The sequence below is a fragment of the Cyprinus carpio genome, chromosome B19, assembly GCF_018340385.1.
Source record: "Cyprinus carpio isolate SPL01 chromosome B19, ASM1834038v1, whole genome shotgun sequence".
Taxonomy (NCBI): Eukaryota; Metazoa; Chordata; class Actinopteri; order Cypriniformes; family Cyprinidae; genus Cyprinus; species Cyprinus carpio.
In genome coordinates this window covers 9817840-9838685 of record NC_056615.1, presented here as the reverse complement: position 1 = coordinate 9838685, position 20846 = coordinate 9817840, and the positions used below count along the sequence as shown (strand labels likewise).

The 20846-nt window shown below is 37.0% G+C and overlaps 2 protein-coding genes across 4 annotated transcripts in view; both read left to right on the top strand.

Moving 5' to 3' along the window:
- The first annotated feature begins 495 nt into the window (after positions 1 to 495).
- On the top strand, positions 496 to 15248 carry LOC109055167 (Y+L amino acid transporter 2-like). Of its 3 annotated transcripts, none has more exons than XR_006157198.1 (10): positions 496 to 652; positions 5530 to 6108; positions 8254 to 8379; positions 9005 to 9149; positions 10165 to 10288; positions 11079 to 11182; positions 11277 to 11373; positions 11491 to 11640; positions 12452 to 12613; positions 13510 to 15248. XR_006157198.1 is itself a non-coding variant. In XM_042744820.1 (10 exons), exons 2-10 carry the CDS (start codon positions 5673 to 5675, stop codon positions 13605 to 13607), a joined length of 1464 nt encoding a protein of 487 aa, XP_042600754.1. In that variant the 5' UTR covers positions 496 to 652; positions 5530 to 5672; the 3' UTR covers positions 13608 to 15248. The 3 variants fall into 3 exon arrangements, 2 of the variants coding, with proteins under 2 accessions (XP_042600754.1, XP_042600755.1); XM_042744820.1 differs by having other exon boundaries at positions 12430 to 12613; XM_042744821.1 differs by lacking the exon at positions 496 to 652 and adding an exon at positions 774 to 794 and having other exon boundaries at positions 12430 to 12613.
- A 1133-nt stretch (positions 15249 to 16381) lies between these two features.
- Positions 16382 to 20846, top strand: part of ripor2 (RHO family interacting cell polarization regulator 2) — a 58979-nt gene continuing 54514 nt past the window's right edge. Inside the window, exon 1 of the mRNA XM_042744842.1 lies at positions 16382 to 16607. Coding sequence (XP_042600776.1) covers positions 16532 to 16607 — 76 coding nt within the window. The 5' untranslated portion in view covers positions 16382 to 16531. The remainder of the gene's footprint in view (positions 16608 to 20846) is intronic.

Genomic DNA, 20846 nt, shown 5'->3' with positions numbered 1-20846 from the left:
TATGTCTAAGTCTAACCAAAAATGGTCTAACTCTTCTACATAACTGAATGAACTCATCTGTATTTTACATAAACAGCTCAGGTAAGTATTCCAGGTATGTAATACAGCAATTAATTCTCTGACAGGAATGGACTTCTCTAGGACATACAAATCTTAAAATGAATAACCAATAACATAAATAATCAACAGAAACAAATAAAAACATTAAAGCATATATATATATAACACACACACACACACACACACACACCATAATTTATGAGTAATATAACTTAACTCTAAACCAAGACTGGTTCCTAAACTGGCCATTCCCTACTGACTTATAATACTACATTAGCAACTATTCCAAAATATTGTGTTGAAAGACTATAAGATCTCCTTATACTTACTGAAATAACACCCACCCACCCAAAAAAAAAAAAAAAAAAAAAAAAATTCCAGTCGTAACTGTGAAATAACCAGTCCTTAAACAAGCACACCCCAGGCATTTCCCAGTCAGCAGCTGTTGGTGGAGATGAAGGTGGAGGAGCTAGTGTTAGTGAGGGGAAGGCTGCTAGGCGATGTCATCATCCCGAGTCTCCTCCTCCTCCTCTCTCACAGCTCCACGTCCGCTCATCCACGCACATGGTCCACATCTCTTCACTAAGAACAGGTAAGATCTGATGATTAGATCACTTAAACTTGATATTTCACGCTCCAGCCTCGACCGCATGAGCTGGTAGTAGTGTTAGCAGGGTGAGTGCTATAGCGGGGCGAGAGTGTGTCACTGCTGAAACCATGCAGGCTACGTGCATGTGAATGGAGGCAGAGATGTTTTCTTATCTTTTTATCCTATTGAGGATAACTTACTCTTAGCTTTTTTAAGTCAGGTAATTTGGAAATTATTAAGTGTGACAGGAAATCGTGAAATTGGAAATCAGATGTTTTAAGAGCTAACGTTAACTTAACCTGAACAACGTGTGGTTAACTTCCTTAACGTGTAGCTCGCGCTGGTTTCAGAGATGAATTACTTGTAAAACAATAGTCGGTGATTATTGTTTTGTAGTACCATCTGTTCTGTCTGTTCGTAAGTGCAGGTCAGGATGCCGTTTTGTGTTCAGTCAGTGTGTTGGCGCGAATCGAACATTTAAACCCGGTGTTGTGCCGAAATCGGTGGCCTATCGAAAGTTGACCAGGGGTCGCTCGCTGTTCAGCAGATGTTCTCGCGGGAGTGCGCACGCGATAGATGAAGCGAATAATCTGCGTCAGAGGAGAGCGAGCGGCAACCTCCCGCTCTCTCTCGTGAAGCCAACAAGGAAGTGACTAAAACTGCAATTCATCGACTGGCCGCTTGATAGACTCCCCATGTTAAATTGGCCAACTTTACAGTAGAAAAAAACGTGTACAGCCTGGTTCAAAAAATTATTTTGGTCTATATAGCTAATTTTGCCCTTCATGACAACTGTTAGGGGGGTGGTTAGGAACGGATAACTTATCCGTTGAAATTATATTAAGCCTTAAAGTTCTGCATAATTAAGGGCGTGGCCACTCGAGTGACAGGTGAATTGCCACTGCTGGAACTGTTTTGGTTTTAGTTGGTTTTGGTTTTAGCTTGAGTGACAGGTCTTTTTGGCCATTTTTGATTATCCGGGAGAGATGCGTGGTGACCATAGACTGTATAAAAACATGGACGTAGCGTCCGTGACGTCACCCATAGGCTCCTGAAGAGCGTTTTTGAAGCTCATGGTGGTCAGAGCGGGCCGTCGCCATCTTGGCAGCGCGACACCGTGAGACTCTCCCGGATAATCGAAAATGGGCAAAAAGACGGGAGCTGGTTGCTGAAGCCACACCCACCTAGCGCGACGGCAGTGTCAGCAGTGGCAATTCACCTGTCACTCGAGTGGCCACGCCCTTAATTATGCAACTTTAAGGCTTAATATAATTTAAACGGATGAGTTTTTTAAAAAAATTCACCCCCCTCACAGTTGTCACGAAGGGCAAAATTAGCTATATAGACCAAAATCATTTTTTGAACCAGGCTGTAAACATTTTTTTTTCTGCTGTAAAGTATTTTTTATTTTTTTTTAAAGGGCATTTTAACATGGGGAGTCTATGGGACTGACTCCCTTTTGCAGCCAGCCTCAAGCGTCAGTCGATGAATTACAGTTTTAGTCACTTCCTTGTTGGCTTCACGAGAGAGAGAGCGAGAGGTTGCTGCTCGGCGGTGACACGCTGCCAAGATGGCATCGGCCCGTTCCACCCTCTTTGAGCTTCAAAAACACTCTTCAGGAATCTACGGGTGACGTCACGGACACTACGTCCATGTTTTTATACAGTCTATGTGTACTACTAATACTTTCCTTATGAGGTAAAACTCTTGTGGGACAGTGAACATTTAACATAATTATATTATACTCCAGTATGTATGCTATTACTATTTGTTTGGTAAATGGTTGATCTGTGAGCAGAAATGCAGACACTTTAAGTTATTTACAGGTGCAGAAGTCTTATTTAGCCAATTTATTCATACACTTTTTATCCTACTTTTTTTCAGATTATATAATAACATTTGAACCCAATCATAACTGATCTCTAACTTGATAAATTTCTGTAAAATATAATTTTAATGTACACATTCTTAGTAATATGCAAACGTAAGTGTAAAATAAAAATGGTATGATCAGTAAGTCATGAAAACATGTTTTACATTACTTTAACTCATCAAAATAAGTTAAGCAATTCTTAATGTTTTAAAATAAAAAAGTTAGGTTCAACTCATGTTTTTAAGTCTTAATGTAATTAAAAATAGAAATGCAGCTAAGTTGACTGTACAGTGGTGAAATTTCAGCAGTGTTAGTGGTGCAATAAACCTATAGGAAAATGGAGAAATCTTTACATCACTTGAATGAGTTTGAAGAACATAAACTTAGAGTCTGTCACACATACTGTGTCTATAGGACTGTCAGCTGACCAATATGCTTTATAAAATAGAAAGAAGAGGAGCTCAACATCACACTTTATTAAACAAGACACTTTATGGAACATTTATAGTCAGTTATTATGAAAGAGTTATATGAATTTTTATTTGTCTGATTCAGTGACCTTAGCCAACTGCTATCATATGCATTTGTAAGGAAAAAACTGTAGATCTCCAACTTTATTGGGTAATTACAGTAAATAGTAATAAGAATAAAGATAAGACCTATATTTATCAGATAATCTGAATATGTTTTACATAACAAGCGCTAAAACATCTCATAAGGAAACCATTCTTAGTATTAGGTTATCACATTAGCAGACAACAGCAGCATTAATGTTTAAATTATTTTCTGTATAAGAATTTAGATGCTGGTGAAAATAGCATGGTGAAGCACACAGAAACTTAAAATAGAAGTATTTTAAAATATTAATTAACACTAATTAAGGTGTGTGAGCATAATTTAATTTTCACTGAGAAAATGTTTTATGTGTTCAATTGTTAAACTTTTACAACCAATAATAGGTTTGTAGATCTTCCGGGTGTATGTACGTAACGGTCCTGTGTGTATTATCTGTGTTCACATGCCTTAAACACTTTCTGAGAAAGTTTAATAGTTTAGTTAGGAATATATTCTAAAAAAGGAGGTGTATATGATTCGTCTTCACAGCTAATACTCCTGCACACTTTCAGAATGGTTCAGACTTGCACATTTTCTTCCTACCATTCTTACTGGAGATGGAGCATAATAAATGGTCATCTAATTACAGAAATTAAGACATGAGGCTGTTACAAATGTACAACTTGTCAAGGCCTACTGTACATTTTTTATATTTGTAAAAGTAAAAAGTAATCAAATTCTGGTTAATACCATGTCATGCACACAAAACCTGTTTTTATGGTTAAAGGGATACTCCACCCCAAAATGAAAATTTTGTCTTTAATCACGAATCTAGTCGGAGTTGTATTAAAAATTGTCTTTGATCTCTCAAGCTGTTTAATGGCCCTCAGCAGGTGTTGCATGCATCAGTTCAAAAGATGTGAAATAAAAAGCGCCCATCCATATAAAAAAAAAAAAAGTGTCTCACGCGGCTCCGGGGGGTGAACTGAACGAAGGCCTCCTGTAGCGAATCAGTGTGTTTTTGTATGGAAAATATCCATATTCAAAACATAATAATCACTTTAATGTAACTTGCGTTCACTGTTGTACACGGAAGCAGCTCCAGGAGCATGACATATGGAGGTATGTGTTTTGGATTTGTTGGTGTGTTTATTGGTATCGTGGTTTTCTTAACAAGAGCAAAGGAAACGAAGTTTCCTTACTTTAGCAAAGGAAAACCAGTCTCCCCTTGGCTTATATCGAAATCTTCCAACATTCTTCTATACAAATCCACATTTTGTACTTCTAATTAGTGACCGTTGTTTTGTTTTGATCTCTCTGCTGTTTTAGCAAAGGAAAACCATTTTAGTGACGACATCAGCTTGGAACTGCTTTTGTTTACAACAGTGAGCACAAGCTACATTAAAGTGACTATTACATTTTAAATATGATTATTTTTCTTACAAAAACGCATCGATTCGCTACAGTAGGACTTTATTATTAAGGATGGGTGCTTTTTATTTCACTTCTTTTTGACTGAAGCACTGCAACACCTGCTGAGTGCCATTAAACCGACTGAAAGATCAGAGACCATTTTTAATATAACTGGATCCGACTGGATTCGTCTGAAAGAAGACAGTCATATACACCTAGGATGACTTTTGAGGGTGTGTAATTTATGGGCTAATTTTCATTTTTGGGTGAACTTACCCTTTAATGTAATACTCTGCAAAAAGAAGAGAACAGCAGTCATGCATGTTTACATAAAAGAAAACAATGAAAAGGTGTTCTCTGTGGACACAGGCTCTTAAGCATGTAAACTCAGTCATTGTTTGAAAATATGTAGCTTAATGTGAAAAGAATTAAGGAATGCTTTTCTCTTTCCTATTAAACATCGGCATGTTCATTTTCAGCTGTCAAAGAATATACCGTATTGTGGCCCCAAAAAGATTTAAATGTCTAAGTCGTACTTAAAAATATGACGTTTACAAGCTTGCAATTCTTTTCAGTTCTCTTTAAAATTCTTTTGGTGTATAACATTGTCATGCTGTTCAAATGAGCATGTTCCCCCCACATAGTTTTAGCGTTCAGTGAAAGTCTTTATCGCTAGTAGATTTATCTCTAAAAGCAGTTAATTCTGCAGGCTGTAATTGATGACCGCACCCAACTAAGCGTTGCCTGGTTCTCTTTCCACATTGTACTGGTTTCCTCCTGATGTCACTGCACTTGCTCTGTGGCATCCTGGGCAGCAGGTGTGTGCAAAACAACTGAGGCTCTATTAAAGAACTTGTTCTTCAAGAGGGCTTGTTAGCATTGATGTTGGAGTGATTAAGCTACTTTTCTTTTTTTTTTTAAGGGTTGAACGAGTTTAAATTGTTTTGTGTTGATAACAACATGCCACAGATGCTGGCACAATTATATTAAACCTACAACATTCCATTAGCTGTGTTTTATCTCTCTTATCACCTTCCAGATTTGAGACGGAAAGAAAACAACGATGAGACTTGGCTGAAGCTCCAGGTTGGATGTGTACAGACTCTCGTGTGGTTGATGGTCTGACGTCACATTCCTGATTCTTGATTTTGTAGTACCCCTGCCTCTTGAGTTGAGTTCATCATGGGGGACGCCGACTCCAACAGCTCCATGCGTCTAAAGCAGGAGATCTCACTACTGCATGGTGTCTGTCTCATCGTGGGGAACATGATTGGCTCTGGGATCTTCGTTTCTCCCATTGGTGTTCTGGAGAAAACCGGATCTTATGGTCTGTCTCTGGTGGTTTGGGTTATTGGAGGAATCTTCTCTGTTTTTGGTGCCTTGTGCTACGCCGAGCTGGGCACAACCATTCGCAAGTCGGGAGCTAGTTATGCCTACATCCTGGAGACCTTTGGGGGCTTCCTTGCATTCATCCGTCTGTGGACCTCTCTGATGATCGTGGAACCGGCCTGCCAGGCGGTCATTGCTCTTACTTTTGCTAATTACCTAGTGAAACCATTCTTCCCCACCTGCCCGGCACCAAATGATGCAGTACGGCTCATAGCGGCTGTCATTATAGGTAAGTGCTCTTGCACTCATGCATGCATGCTTTGATAAACACACATGTAGCAGTACTTGAAACTAGTGTAAATAGTGGCACAATAAAGGCCGGCTTTCCCAGAGATTCACTACTGTTTACTGTTCACACAGCACAGTGTGTATGAGATTACTCTGAAAAGAGCGCTTCATGTTAACATGTCAAAAATAAATCATACCAATTTATGCCACAGTCTATTGACCGTTACAGATCATGGTATTGATCTGCATACCTTTATTTACATAATTTTAGTTTGTATGGTTGCCTTACAGTCCCCATACAAAATAGAAAATACATTAGATTAGATGTATTGTATTAGATGATAAACTTGAACTTAAATGAAAATGTGTTTTGGTAACTAATTGAAATGCAATAATTAAAATAACTTAAAGGGAAATAAAAATAAATAAAGTGAAAGCCAAGTAAAAAAAAAATTAAAAATTAAAAGCATAAAAAAAATTACTGAAATTTAAACTAAATTTAAAAGGAAGTTTTAAATTGAATGAATGTCCACAAGGGTGCTCATAGTGCATTTTTCTCTGCAATGTTATTTCATTCATTTCCTTTTTTTTTTATTTGTTCATTTTAGGCAGGAAATCTCCTTTTGATTATCTTCATACCAAAACATCCTTGCAAGTTGCAGTGATAAAGAGTGCAAAAGTCTATTTTCCACTGAGTTAAATCCAGGAACCTTCTTTTTTCCTTACAAATTTACTTCATTTAATTTTTGGGTGAACTACCTCTGTGGAGCTGTTAGATTGTGTAGTTTCAATATTAACTTGTTAAAATTACACAGTCCAGCAGGTGAGTCTGCACTGCAGCGTGAGCAAATTTTCATTTGCATAAAGTACATACTCATACTTTTTTGCATAAACTTGTACTTTGTCCTTTTAATTTGTTAAATTGAAGTGAATACTGTCTTTATAAATTCTGAAGCAAGTGTTTTCTGTTAGTTCAGCTGTTAATTCCACTGCGGCTGCCAAGCTGTTCTCTCCATTCCTGCCAATGTTGCTTGGCATTATTTAGGCATTTTATTTATGTCAACCAAATAATTTCCATTTGGACTGGAGTCCATAACCCTGCCAAGACCTCCACAAGACCTTTTTATGAAGCCACTGGTGACTGTTTCCACAGAGATCATGTGCAGTTTGTTTGAGTTCAAGGGAATTCTTGGGTATTTATCACCTGTGACATGTTTTGCTACTTACTGCAGCAAAGTCCACCCAAGTACTTAGCAAACAGGCCTGAACAACAAAGCTTATGCAAGCGTATATAACAGTGTAATTCTACTGGGTTTAATTTCCATTTTGTGACAAATAGCACTTTATTTGGACCTGGTCTGTACAGTTTCATCAGAATGAGGTGGCATTTGAACTGAGATTAAATCTGGAACAGAAATACCTCAATTAATCTCCTGGGTATCACGGTGCCAGGACACAATGGTATCTGCAGTTCTGGGAGACTGTTTATCGAGGAGTGAATTACTGTCAGACTTGGTTTGTTGGTGAAATTAGATGCCAGGAGTGTTCACTGCAGTATCAGATGAATGGAGGAACTTGAATTACCAGTCAGTAAAACAGCAGAAGCAGGAGTTGAGGGTTTACTCTGTTCTGTAAAAAAACTCACACGCAGCCTAATTTTATAGCCCTGGACAACCTGTCAGTGAAACTAAATACTTGAAGGGGAACTTACAACACATTGGAAACCTACGTTCATCTACAGGGAAATAGTAATAGTAGTTATAATAGAACACAATTGCACAATGCAGCAAAGGAACTATTACACACATGATCAAAATTGACATTAAAGGGGTCATATGATGCGATTTAAATTTTTCCTTTCCCTTTGGAGTGTTACAAGCTCTTGGTGCATAAAGAAGATCTGTAAAGTTGCAAAGACTAAAGTCTCAAATCCAAAGAGATATTCTTTATAAAAGTTAAGAGTCATCCACACCCTCCTAAAACAGCTTGTACTAACACAGCCCCACATCTCTACATCATGATGTGGGAAGATTTGCATAACACCGCCCAAATGTTCACGCAATGAAAGGAGATGTAACTTTGATTCTCACTAGTGTTGCCAAGTCTGACTTTTTTAAGGGCATGTCTGTCTCTGTTTCCTTTGCAGGACTTCTCACCTTTGTGAACTGCATGAAGGTGAAATGGGGGGCCATTCTTCAGGTCATCTCAACTGTGGCTAAAGTCCTGGCTCTCATAGTCATTATCATTGCTGGAATGATTGTGCTGGCCCAAGGTTTGAACGTACTGACATGTGTTGTTTACTATATATACCTTATACTATATTACAGTTTAAACTTTGGGGGGTTTAAAATATAAAAACAAAACAAATATTTTTACTAAGCAAAGACATTTAATTGATCAACATGATTAATTGTATACAATCTTTAATATTTTAAAAAAATATATATTTCAAGTAAATGCTGTTGTTTTCTATTCATCAAAGAATCCTGAAAAAAATACATCATGCTTTCCAGGCAAAAATATTAAGCAGCTCAAAAAAGATTGATAATAATGAGAAATGTTTCTTGAGCAGCAAGTCAGCATATTAGAATGATTTCTGAAGGATCATGTGACACTGAAGACTGGAGTAATGATTGTGGTAATTATGCTTTGTATTATGATTTTCGTATGACATTTTAAAATATATTAAAGTAGAAAACAGTTATTACAAATTGTAATAATATTTTACAGTATTACTGTTTTTACTGTATTTTTAATCAAATAAAGGCAGCTTTGGTGAGAATGAGATGTTTAAAAAAAAATACAGACCCTATACAGTAGTGCTACACATTTATATTTTTGTAAGATGTTACTGTTTGTTTATGACATTGGACTGCATTTGCATTGCTGTGCCACAGGAAAAACCAACAACTTTAGGGATTCGTTTGAGAACTCTAAACTGGATCCAGGAAACATGTCTCTGGCTCTGTATGCTGCTCTGTACTCTTACTCAGGCTGGGACACCCTGAACTTCATCACAGAGGAGATTAAAAACCCAGAGAGGTACTAATACTCATAACATTTACATATACATTTAGTCATTTAGCAGACACTTTTATCCAAAGCGACTTACAAATGAGGACAATGGAAGCAATCAAAATCAACAAAAGAGCAATATGCAAGTGTTATATAACAAGACTCGTGCACGTAGCAAGGTTTTAATTTTTTAAATTGTATAATAAATAAAAATAAAATAGATATAATTGAAAAAAAAAAATAGAGCAAGCTAGTGTTAGAGGCCTTTTTTTGCTTTTTGTTAATTGTATAATAAATAAAAATAAAACAGATAGAATACAAAAAGAATAGAGAAGCTATCGTTAGTTTTTTTTTTTTTTTTTTTTTAAAGAAAACAAGCAGTAAGTAAATTAATAGAGTGCATGTCTAAAAGGGGCAAGTTTTTTTTTTTTAAGAATAGAATTAGAATAGAGAGTGCTAGAGTTAGTGTCAAATAAAGATGGAAGAGATGTGTTTTTAGCCGATTCTTGAAGATGGCTAAGGACTCGGCTGCTAGGATTGATTTGAGCAGGTCGTTCCACCAGGAGGGAACAGTTCATTAAAAAGTCAGTGAAAGTGATTTTGTATTTCTTTGAGATGGCACAATAAAGCGATGTTCACTTGCAGAATGCAAGCGTCTAGAGGGCACACAAGTCTGAAGTAATGAATTTAGGTAAAGGGGTGCAGAGCCAGTGGTGGTTTGACATTTCTCTTAATATAAAGACATGTTCCACTCATCCTGAGTAAGAATCAATAATAATAAAAGTATTTCTCATGTCCCGGCTTAATATGCAGAGATAACTATAAGTAAGCCATATGATTGGCCTGAAAAGTTTATACTATAGCCTAGTACTTTCGAAACATTGCTCAGTTCGTTTAAACAATTGAATCAAATTGGCTCAACCAATGGCATTCATTTGGGGTGGGATTATCGGTTTTACTGACCAGTGGAAAATGAGGGGTGTGTTTGGGAAAAATCAGGAAGATTAAGTATGTAAGTAAAATCTGTCTTTCTCTTCTACAGGAACCTGCCATTATCTATAGCAATCTCCATGCCTATTGTCACAATAATCTACATCCTGACTAATATCGCCTATTATGCAGTGCTGGACATGAACACAATGCTACAGAGTGAAGCTGTGGCTGTGGTGAGTAAAACTTTTCTTGGAAGATGAATTTTATGATTTAAAAAAAGCTATATTTTCTTTATTTCGACATCTGAATAACTCAAGATACTGTAGCAAAGCTCATTTTTAACCCGCATGATCTTGGGTGTCACGTGGAAGTTAATGGACAGTGTCTGTTTAGTTTATTTGCTCCAGATTTGATCATGTTTTCATCTCCTCTCTCTAGAGATACTCGAAGACATTAGTCCACAACCACAGATGCTCTGCTGCCTGTAATTATGCTTGTATGCTGCTCTGTACAAGTTTTAATGTTTTAACAAGTTTTTGTATGCAGAGACAACTGTACATTCTTCAAAAACATTGCTCTGTTTGTTTGAGCATCTAACACAACAACATTAGCTTGACCAGCTGCACAATTAATCAAAACAAAAAAAAATATTTGAGATAGAAATACAAATTTGTGATATTGCTTCGTGAGGTTGTCTATTCGCAAAGGCTGCAATTTAATTAAATAAATATATGCACTGTGAATATCTATCACATTGAAGCACGGCACTGGGTTCATTTGTACACGAGCAGCTCTGAGTTTTTTTATTCAGTGTCTCAGAACAGTTTGGTTTGTAATAACTTCTGCTCTACACATCTCTACATCTGCTGTGAGTCTGGTTCACTTCTGCATTTGGGAAAATGGCTTACACTGATAATTTTCCAGTTTTTTATCATTTAGATAAACTAGTGTAGATTGCCAGCCATTTATTGGTTATTGGTCTTAATGAAAAAAAAAGCACTTTTGCTTTTATGTCTAACACAGACGTTTGCTGACTATGTGCTGGGATATGCTAGCTGGCTCATCCCGCTGTCTGTGGCCATCTCCTGTTATGGAGGCTTAAACTCCTCTATCATTGCCGCATCCAGGTAAAGATCTTGTTATGTGTCTCCTGTCGTTTGATGAGTCGATGCATGGTGGCAGGAATTCAGTTTCTTAGCTGAATCCTTTTTTTCCTTTTAGGCTATTCTTTGTGGGTTCGCGTGAGGGCCATTTACCCAATGTCCTCTGTATGATCCACGTCAAACGCTACACACCAATTCCAGCCCTGCTGTTTAATGTGAGTAAGCAGGCTGAGACATGCCTGTACTATGTAGAAAATTTACAATATCCATGGTATGAACTAAAAACAGGACGCTTCAATCTCTTTGATCTGCTTTTTTCCCTCCTCCCACAGGGTGGCATGTCACTCATATTTCTCTGCGTGAAAGACGTGTTCCAGCTAATTAATTACTTCAGTTTTAATTACTGGCTGTTCATCGGCCTTTCTATAGGGAGTCAGATATACCTGCGCATCAAAGCACCTGACCTGCCCCGTCCTGTTAAGGTAAGTCAGTAGCTCTGTTACAAACCCAAACCTCCCAATACAGTTGCATTTTTGGGTGAACTAACCCTTTAAGAATTACTTGTAAACTTGAAGACCTGAGCTACCAGGTTGTTAATCAGTTGTACATGCTTTAAAAAAAAACTACATTACCCATGATTCTGTAGAGAAAATCTCCACCAATCAGAGAATCATGACAAGCGAATCAAGCCAGAATGACTCTTTAGTGCCTGTTTCAGTAGTCTCACAAACTACTACTCTATATGTATAAATATGCAATTAAATGCAAAATATATATTTTTTTATGTATATAATTAACATCTTTTAATTGAATAGCTTTATGTATATTTGTTGTTATCATTTGGATTTGTCATTCACAATGCTCTTTCCCTCATTAAAGTCATGTGAATTCTCTTATAGCTGGTTGTTTTCAAAGATTTTTTTAAATTCCTATGGAAAAATTTTTTCAAGGGAAAAGTACTGGAACCAAAGCTGCTGACAAAAAGAGCTTTCTCTCTCTCTTTCTTCCTCTCTATCTCTATATCTATATCTGTCTCTCTCTGAAGGATATGTGTGATGCTAAGTCAAGATAAAATATCTTAGAAAGAAGGATAATGTTTCTTATCTTATAGAACAGCCTTCACATCAGGAGTGCATTTATGGTGCCTTAAAATGCTCAGATAATAACCAATGTCATATATTTAATACTTGCAACAAAGTTGACATTTTTATTTTGTTATTGCCTTGGTTTATGATGCGTTTAATTGACTCTGTGTGTTTGTTTCCGTGTAGTTGAGTCTGTTCTTCCCTATAGTGTACTGCCTGTGCAGTGTGTTTCTGGTGGTTGTGCCGCTGTACAGTGACACTGTAAACTCTCTGGTGGGAATCATCGTCGCTCTCTCCGGGGCTCCTGTGTATTACATATGTGTGCACCTCCCGCCCAGCTCCAGACCCGCCTTTCTGGGACACATGCTCGGTGAGTGAGCACACAAACACGCCAGAGCCTCTCGTTTCTCTTGTCTCACTTCTATTAGTTCAGCTGGGCACCTGCACAGCTCTGGTTTCTGCTGCAGGCTACAAGACGTGTTTTTACTCAAACATTCTCCTATGTGCTACACCCAGGTTCTGTTTGCCTTCTTGGAGTTCTGTTGCATATATACATAATTGTGGTCATGTGGAATGAATTTGAGGCCAAGATGAAGTCGCTGTTATGAAACAGGAGTATTGTGAGCATATTATGATCCATATGTGCTGCTGTGCAAATTACTTTACTATGAACAATGACTGCACTGTTTTCATCCGAGACCCCTGTTCTTATACTGTGATGGGCTTCCATTAATATGGAGTGCATTACAGAGGGGAAAAAAGAGATTTCAGCCATTTTCCATTGATTTTTGGTCACACACACAATGTACATTACAGCATTTATGATGCAGTTGTATTGAGTAATAAAACTCAGATAAAGTGTTTAATACAGACTATTAGGGAAAGAATGTCACAGAAACTCAGGTGTGGGTTCTTTGTAAACAACCACCTAGCAACGACCTGGAACACCCTAGCAACCATATAATAGTGAATGTTATTATTTAAAAAAAATCACTAAATTAATTAAATTGCCAGCTCAGTTCATTGTGTATAAAATGGACATGTAATGTAAAGTGTCACTATGCTTTTAGAAATGTTAATTGTTTGAATTACAATCATCATAAAAAAAACAACTTCAGTTCAGCCTTTTTTTTTTAGTTTTAGTATTTTTTATATATTATTTTTTTATTTTTGATATGTGGAAGATGTTTTTTAGTGTGACAAATATTTAATATTCTGAATGATTTTCACACACAGTGCTCATCTTTTATCTTTTTCTTCTTTCAGACACAATTTCATTGCAAACACAGAAGCTGTGTTATTGCTGCGTGGCAGAACACGGTTTGGACCTGGACGATCCGCCCGAGGATCACAAGAAAGAATAAACAACGGCTCTAAAGAAAGCTAAACCAAGGAAGCCGGATTACCCAGACTTCTTTGAGAATAAGCCAACACTCAAGCCAGAACCGCACGTCTGCACCTTCCAGTCTTGAGCGTGCATGGAATGGAGCAATGGATGGAGATTAGGATTGAAATATTCAACCGAGTAAACAACTGAACACACAAGTACACACACACCCTGTGCCTCTGATCCCTCAGACCTGTGACTGTGTTTTGAACATCAAGTTCAGTGCAGTGGACCATTCAGTTAAAGACTGTTGTGAATGTGACAGTAATGTTGTTTTATTGAAATCAGGTTTACCTCCTTGTTTTATTCATCAATGTTTATTTTATTTGTCCTTCTGTGAGCTTCTGCTGTTCATCAAAAGAGTCTTATATGAGGCTTTGAAGTAGAGATGATCAACTTTTGTCAGGCTTGTTCGCTGAAACGTGGCATCATAAGAGATGTGCATTTTTGCTGGATAATGAATTTTGTTTATGGAGATGAAGGATTGTTTCATAGGTACTCCAGACTTGAAAGCCATATCTTTTTTTTTTTTTTTTTTTTTGCAGTTGTAACTCCAGTTGGAAAAACTGACATTGTTTCTAAAGTTACTCTGTGAGCCTTATTTCAGATTTATTCGGATTTAAAGATGTATTTTTATCAAATGTCTCCTTACAGTCCAAAGCACAGTACATTTTGTCACGATGTCCAGACCAGAAAAATAATGATCCGTTGTTTTTAGATTTTGCTTTTGTTTTTGGTAACCAACATTTGAATAATGTATTTACATTTGTTTTTTTTTTTATAATTTGTCTTTTTATTCAGGATTTTCTGTGGGCTTCCCGCCCCACATAGACAGTAAAGATATAAAACAGCAGAGTTTGAGTTTACGAGAGGGGAGATGTGTCTTAACATGTTCACCAGTTTTGGTCAATCACAACTTCAGTTTCCAAATAGTTGTATTTTGTATAATTATTGACAAGCACAGACATCACTTTAAAAACTGCTGGTCAGATGTGACGTCTTTCAGGATTTCTAGTGATGGACTCATTAGAATAATAGACCAAAGAATTGGTTAAATGAATGCAAGCAATTAAGAAGCCTTAAGATGTTCATGCTAAATAACTAAATATATAAGTGCTGTACTGCAGCGCTTGATTCCATGCACAGTTCATCCCTCTCCCCAATACACTGACCAAAGTCATATCCAAAATACATTCCGCCCTGAAATTATTAATTACATATAATTCTGACCCAAATCTGTTTTGCAGATGGTTGTGTGTTAGTCACCAAAACAAAATATTTACATTTTGATCCTCTTCACTTTTGTCCTGTGATAAATATTCCATCCATTTTTCCTCGTGTCATAAGTACTGTATGGTTATTACATGTGCCTTATAGCAGTAGTGATTTTATATGGCTAAATGATCAATATATATATTGTTCAGAACATTCAGATATTCTATATATAGTCTTCTGAGAATTAGTGTTATAAATCTATGCTCTTTTATATGTTCTTCCATTACATTACATCATGTTTTATGTTAATGTAAAATTGTGTAACTGTTTGTTGGTTTCTTTTATTTATTCCATAGATGATAATTTGTAGACACTATGACAATAAACATAAGACAAAAAGAAACCCTTGGTCATTTTACTTGTTTTTTTTTTAATCTAATACAAGGAGCACTTTAACTATTAATCATACTTCTGATCAGGGCCGTCCTTGGGGAGGTGCAGCTGGCGCTTGAGGGGGTTATGCAACTTGAATATCATTAAGGCATCATCCTGGGACAAAAAACCAGCCTAGCAACACATTTAAACTCCAGAACAGCCTGACAGCCAAGTGTTGCTGACTTTTGAACAGGCCATCACACAGGCTATATATTGGAGAAGACCAATAGAGGGCGACATAGGACTACATCTACTTTATTTATCAGAAGAAATAAACAGTTTTGAATGTTTTTTTTTTTTTTTTCAAATTGGATTGAATTGAATTAGACTGAATTATGATTAGTCTGTTTTACATGAAAGCCTCTCATGTTTCTGTTTACCATGTTTCACATACTGCATCCATTAATTTATAGTTATTTAAAGTGTCTTTAATTAGCCTAGGCCTTATATCTTTTTACTGAAACATGATCTCTAGTTGCTAGTTGTTTTCTGACATAGTATAAAGCTGTTAAGAACAGTGTTATTTTAGTATTATTTATATAGCCTACTATTAAGGTATTTATAATTATTTTGAATTAGCCTTTATTACTTTCTTTTAAATTTTTGTTTAATTCTAAACAAGGAAAACCAAGACAACATTTATAATTTTAGTTAAAGTTTTGTAAATTGAAGTTTTGCAGCTATTTATTTTATTCAGCTTTACTTCAGTTACTGATAATGATTTTTAATTATGTTAGTTTCAGTTAAAAAATAACAACATTTGAGAGTGAGGGGCTACACCAGATCACACAGACACTAATACATTAGCGAAATACACCTTTCAGGTGCACAAAGGAGACAAAGATATAGCGCATGTTCCCTGTCTGGTATCCAATCCCATCTTTTGTCCGAAGACGACTAGAGTTGCGTTTCAGTTCTGAGTGTGTGTGTGTGTCCAGATACAGACCATGGATAGGTGGTGCTCCCTGGATCAAGACAAGCTGTGTGGCGACTATGTGTGAGAGCGGCAGAGGGAGTTGAGTTCCCCTGACTCATGCATAAAATATAGATCTCAGGCAACGCAAACAGACTTGTTGAGACAAGAGATACGCAGCCAGAGAGAGAGGAAAGAATCCACATTGATAACTGGACAAAGACCCTCATAGGGTCCGAGGTTTGCTTTGGATATGAGCTCATGTTTGGGGGACAAGAGGAAAAGTTTGGGCTGATGCCGGTCGATGACGTCCTGTGGGCACAATCTGGCGCACAGCCATGGAACTGTCACGAAAGCTGCACTGGATCCGCGAACAGCCCTGGAGGGCTCGGGCCCGTCACAGGAAGTTCAACAGTGAGTGTGAAACGTTCATGTGTGTGTCTGAAAGAACATGCTGGAAGTGTTCATGAAAACATCTTTTCTCAGTGTAAATGGTCTATTCTTGTATTCTTTCAAAAATAAAGGTTCTTTATGACATCTTTGGTTCCATGAACAACCTTTAACATCGATGGAGCCTTTCCATTAGTTCTTATAATAGAAAAAGATTCTTTCGTTTTAGAAATGTTCACTGAAAGGTTCTTATATGGCATCCTGATGGTATCTAAATCATTCAAATGTGTCTGTAATTTCCCCCATATGTATTTTGTATGGGCCTGTGTTCACATTTGTGTGTGAAGACAAGGAGGGAGAGCATGAAGTGAGTGTGAAGGTACACAGTGTCCACAATGACTCGTCTTCTAGTCACTTTCTGCTCAGAGATAAACACCATGGGTGTCAGGGATCGAGTGTTGGTCACACTCTGTCTCACACTGGGCTCTGATTGGCTGAAAGCCAGCGCTGCTGATTGGTGATGTGTTCTTCAGATTAATGGCAGACTTGTGTAGCCAGCGGTTCACTCAGATGTGAAATAACAAGGAGTTTAATGTGTCTTACTAGCTCTACTTCTAATCCATAGTGTTCCATCCAATCAAAATGTTCCCCTTACGCACAGATTTCAGACTACAAGGGATCAAGGTTTGGATGCTTAGCTGAAGTAGGTAGTTTCTGTTGGTAGATGTCATAACTACACCATTATGCAGTCAAAAATATATATATATTTAAAGGGCTCTTAAAACTTGGAACTTCAAAATGGACTTCTGGTCAATGCTAACGAATATTAACCGATAGCTCAAGGCTGAACAGAAGTAGTGCTTCACATTTTGATAGACCTTTTTCTTTTTGAATTAAAGACCACTAGTTATCCAACACACCATCTGAAGGTCTTTTGTATAAGCTGTAATATTTGTTCCAGTATGTTCTGCTTTAATTAGACAAAGCTACTGGTTTTCAAACTTTTTTATCTTCTGGAATCACAAAGATAAGTGTGTGATTCAGAACTGTGTTCATTAAAACAATAGCTATTACAGGAAAATAAACCCTTTTAATGTGCTTTTTGTATGTTGGGTGACAATATCATTCCTTAATCCTGAGTTGTATTGATGGATATGTACATATCTTATAAAGAACAGGCTTTATTTATAATCATTTAAAGTTTGAAAGGATTCAACACCTTGGGATTATTTTGCATTACACATTACATTAAGGATAGCTTTTGGTTGCAAGCATGGACTAGTTTAAATGTAGTCTGAGGTTCACTGTTTTCTGTCCATAGTTTATTAAATATTTTTTTATTGGTGTAATTTGGTGCCTCTATGTTGTGCTCTCTAGCAGTGTTGTCTGTGTGTGTGTGTGTGTGTATGTGTGTGTGTGTGTGTGTGTGTGTGTGTGTGTGTGTGTGTGTGTGTGTGTGTGTGTGTGTGTGTGTCTGAGAGAGAGAGCTGAAGACATGAGTTTAACTAAAGATAGCCGAGCACTAGGCAGCACATTAGAGAGAGTGTGAAGAGAGCAGTAAATTAGTGCAGTTTAGTCTGCCCTTAGTCACTGTGAAAGGTCTTATACACACAGCCAAGTACAGAATATTCAAATATGGGCAATTTAGAAAGGACTTAATGTGTTTTATTGTGATATTTAAACTCAAGGGTGATAATTATGGCACAATTGTGTGTCCAGACCTGTGTTACTGTGATTTAACTCCATGGTTCGCCACATACTGAACCTAACAGTCCTAGTTCGAGCATAATCCTATAAAATGAATCAGATGTTTATTAAATAGGACGATGCTGATGATGCTGATTCACTGGTACTTTTGTCTCACCACCCCCATGTCAAAATGAGTACAGCGCTAACCATGTTTGCATTGCCGCCAAGAAAAGGAGAGAGAGAAATGTGTGACAGAAAAGATTTAGTTCAGGCTCATCAGCCGAATGCCCCGTGACAACAGAGGGAACCCATGTCCTCAGAATCCCTTTGCATAGCTAATTAACAACAGCCATTTTTTAGCTCTGCAGCTGAGGTGCTAATCATTCCTCTACAAAGCTAAACATAACAGCTACAGCTGCTGCTGCTCTGGGAATGTTGACCATGTGCCATGAATTCTGCCTCAGTCACTCCCAGATTGGTATTTATTTCCGCCTGTTTTTCACTTGGGGAGCATCTGATCTGTGCAATGCTATTTATTTCAGACGTGCTACGTAAGAGTTGGCTGTCTATTTCACAGATGTTGTCTCAGAAAATGGGAGGGTGCATTCAAAATTCTGAATCTGAGTTCTGAAGTGTTATTTTAGGCCCTAAACATACTTCACACATTATGATAGTAGCCTGTGTGAATGCAGATGCTACTAGCTATGCAAGTTATTTTGGCTTTGGTGAATCACTACGCCTCGCATTATAGCTAAATGAACCATAAAATGTTTTTTGTCTTTTTTTAGTTAATTGGACTATAAAATGTCTTCTTTTATGTTAAGTTTTTTTTTTTTTTTTTTTTATCTTATTAAGGTTTAGCCAAAATACATAAAAAGGTTTCTAGATGTGGTTTGAAAATGGTTTTGTGTTAATTTTTTTTTATCTTTTTAATTTTAGTTTATTGTATGACTATGTAATTTGTCCATTTCTTTCTGTTTCTATGAAATCTATGGTATTGATTTTCTTTGTTTTTAATTTTGTAGTTTATTTATGTTTAGGTGGTGTCTATAGACTTTTAGTTTACATTATTATATTATATATATATTATATTATTATTATATTATATTATATTATATTATATTAATATGTAATATTATATTATATTATTGCATCATAGTCAAAACATTATTCTGTTTTGGCTAGCCGGCTCTTTGCTTTGGTTGAGTCAATTAAAATAACTGATTCCACTTGTGCGCGCAAAGAACATGTCACACGCGCGCGCTGAGAGTTTTGAAGTGAGCTCGCGGGCATCTGTATTTTTCATCTCGCTTTGGTTGAGTCTTAAAATAACTTGTTATGGTGTGTATATGTGTTGTTTTTTTTTTGGGATTTGAACCCCACTCCACCCGTATTAAAACCAATTGTTAGAATGCCTGCAGTTTTTTGAAGTATGAAACGCACATTTGATGCACACAGCGCTTTGGGGGGGCTTACTTTATTTCAAAGACTCCTTTCATCTGGGTAGTCTGGACCATTATTTCTAGACTCACATATAGACATGTTGAAGAGGTGTTTGTATCAGCAAGACAAAAGGCAACACTGTGCGGGGAGTGAGGACTCTGTCCTCTCCACATGAGGGGCTTGAAGGTGTCTGAGGGGTGGGGAAGGACCCCAGACCTCTAGACTGTATCACAGCCTGTGGTGTCTCTGGGGGAAGAGCTGTCTGCTGTCTGACGTTACCTGCAGAGACTTTGAAGAGAACAAAAAATATGGTGGAGGAGGAATGGAAAAAGGATAATGGATGAAACACCAGCAGAGCATCTGATTATGTGGACTCTATTGTTGCTAGAGTTTGGTTGCCTTCAATTTCCTCCAACTCTCTTGCTGAAGATTTGGATAAAGGTGCAGTATTGATCCACGCTTGAGGCCTTTGTGAGCTGTAAAGACATCTGACAAGACACCCCAAGTATCCTCAAAGAGATGCCTGATTACAGTGATTTATCGGATGTGCTCAACATTGATTTTCCCCCTGGTTGTCCCCTGAGACTTCAAGGTCTTGATCAGTGTTTTAGATAAGTAAGGCAGACATGCTTGGTGATGACTTTCTCTAGTGTCAATAATTAGGCCTATGTAAGTCGAGCATAGACAACTATGAGAAAATGGACAATAAATTAAAGTTAAAGTTAAATACAAGTTCAGCTCTATTAGTGGCATCTGTGGTTTTGGCTTGTCTTTCAATCGGTCAAAAACAAAGTGATAAAACTATTTGAAATCTTTCAGCTTTGCTACATACACGTTTCTTAAAATCACATACCAAAATAAAATCACATACCACATTCAAAGGTCTGGGGTCAGTAATATTTTTTTAATGTCTCTTTGTTGTAGTATCTGTTATATATATGTATATATATATATATATATATATATATATATATATTATATATATATATATATATATATATATATATATACACACACACACACACACACACTGAAATCACAGGAATAATTATTAAATTATTAAATAAATTCTATAATAATTCCTGTGATGCAAAGCTGAATTTTCAGCATCATCACTCCAGTCTTCAGTGT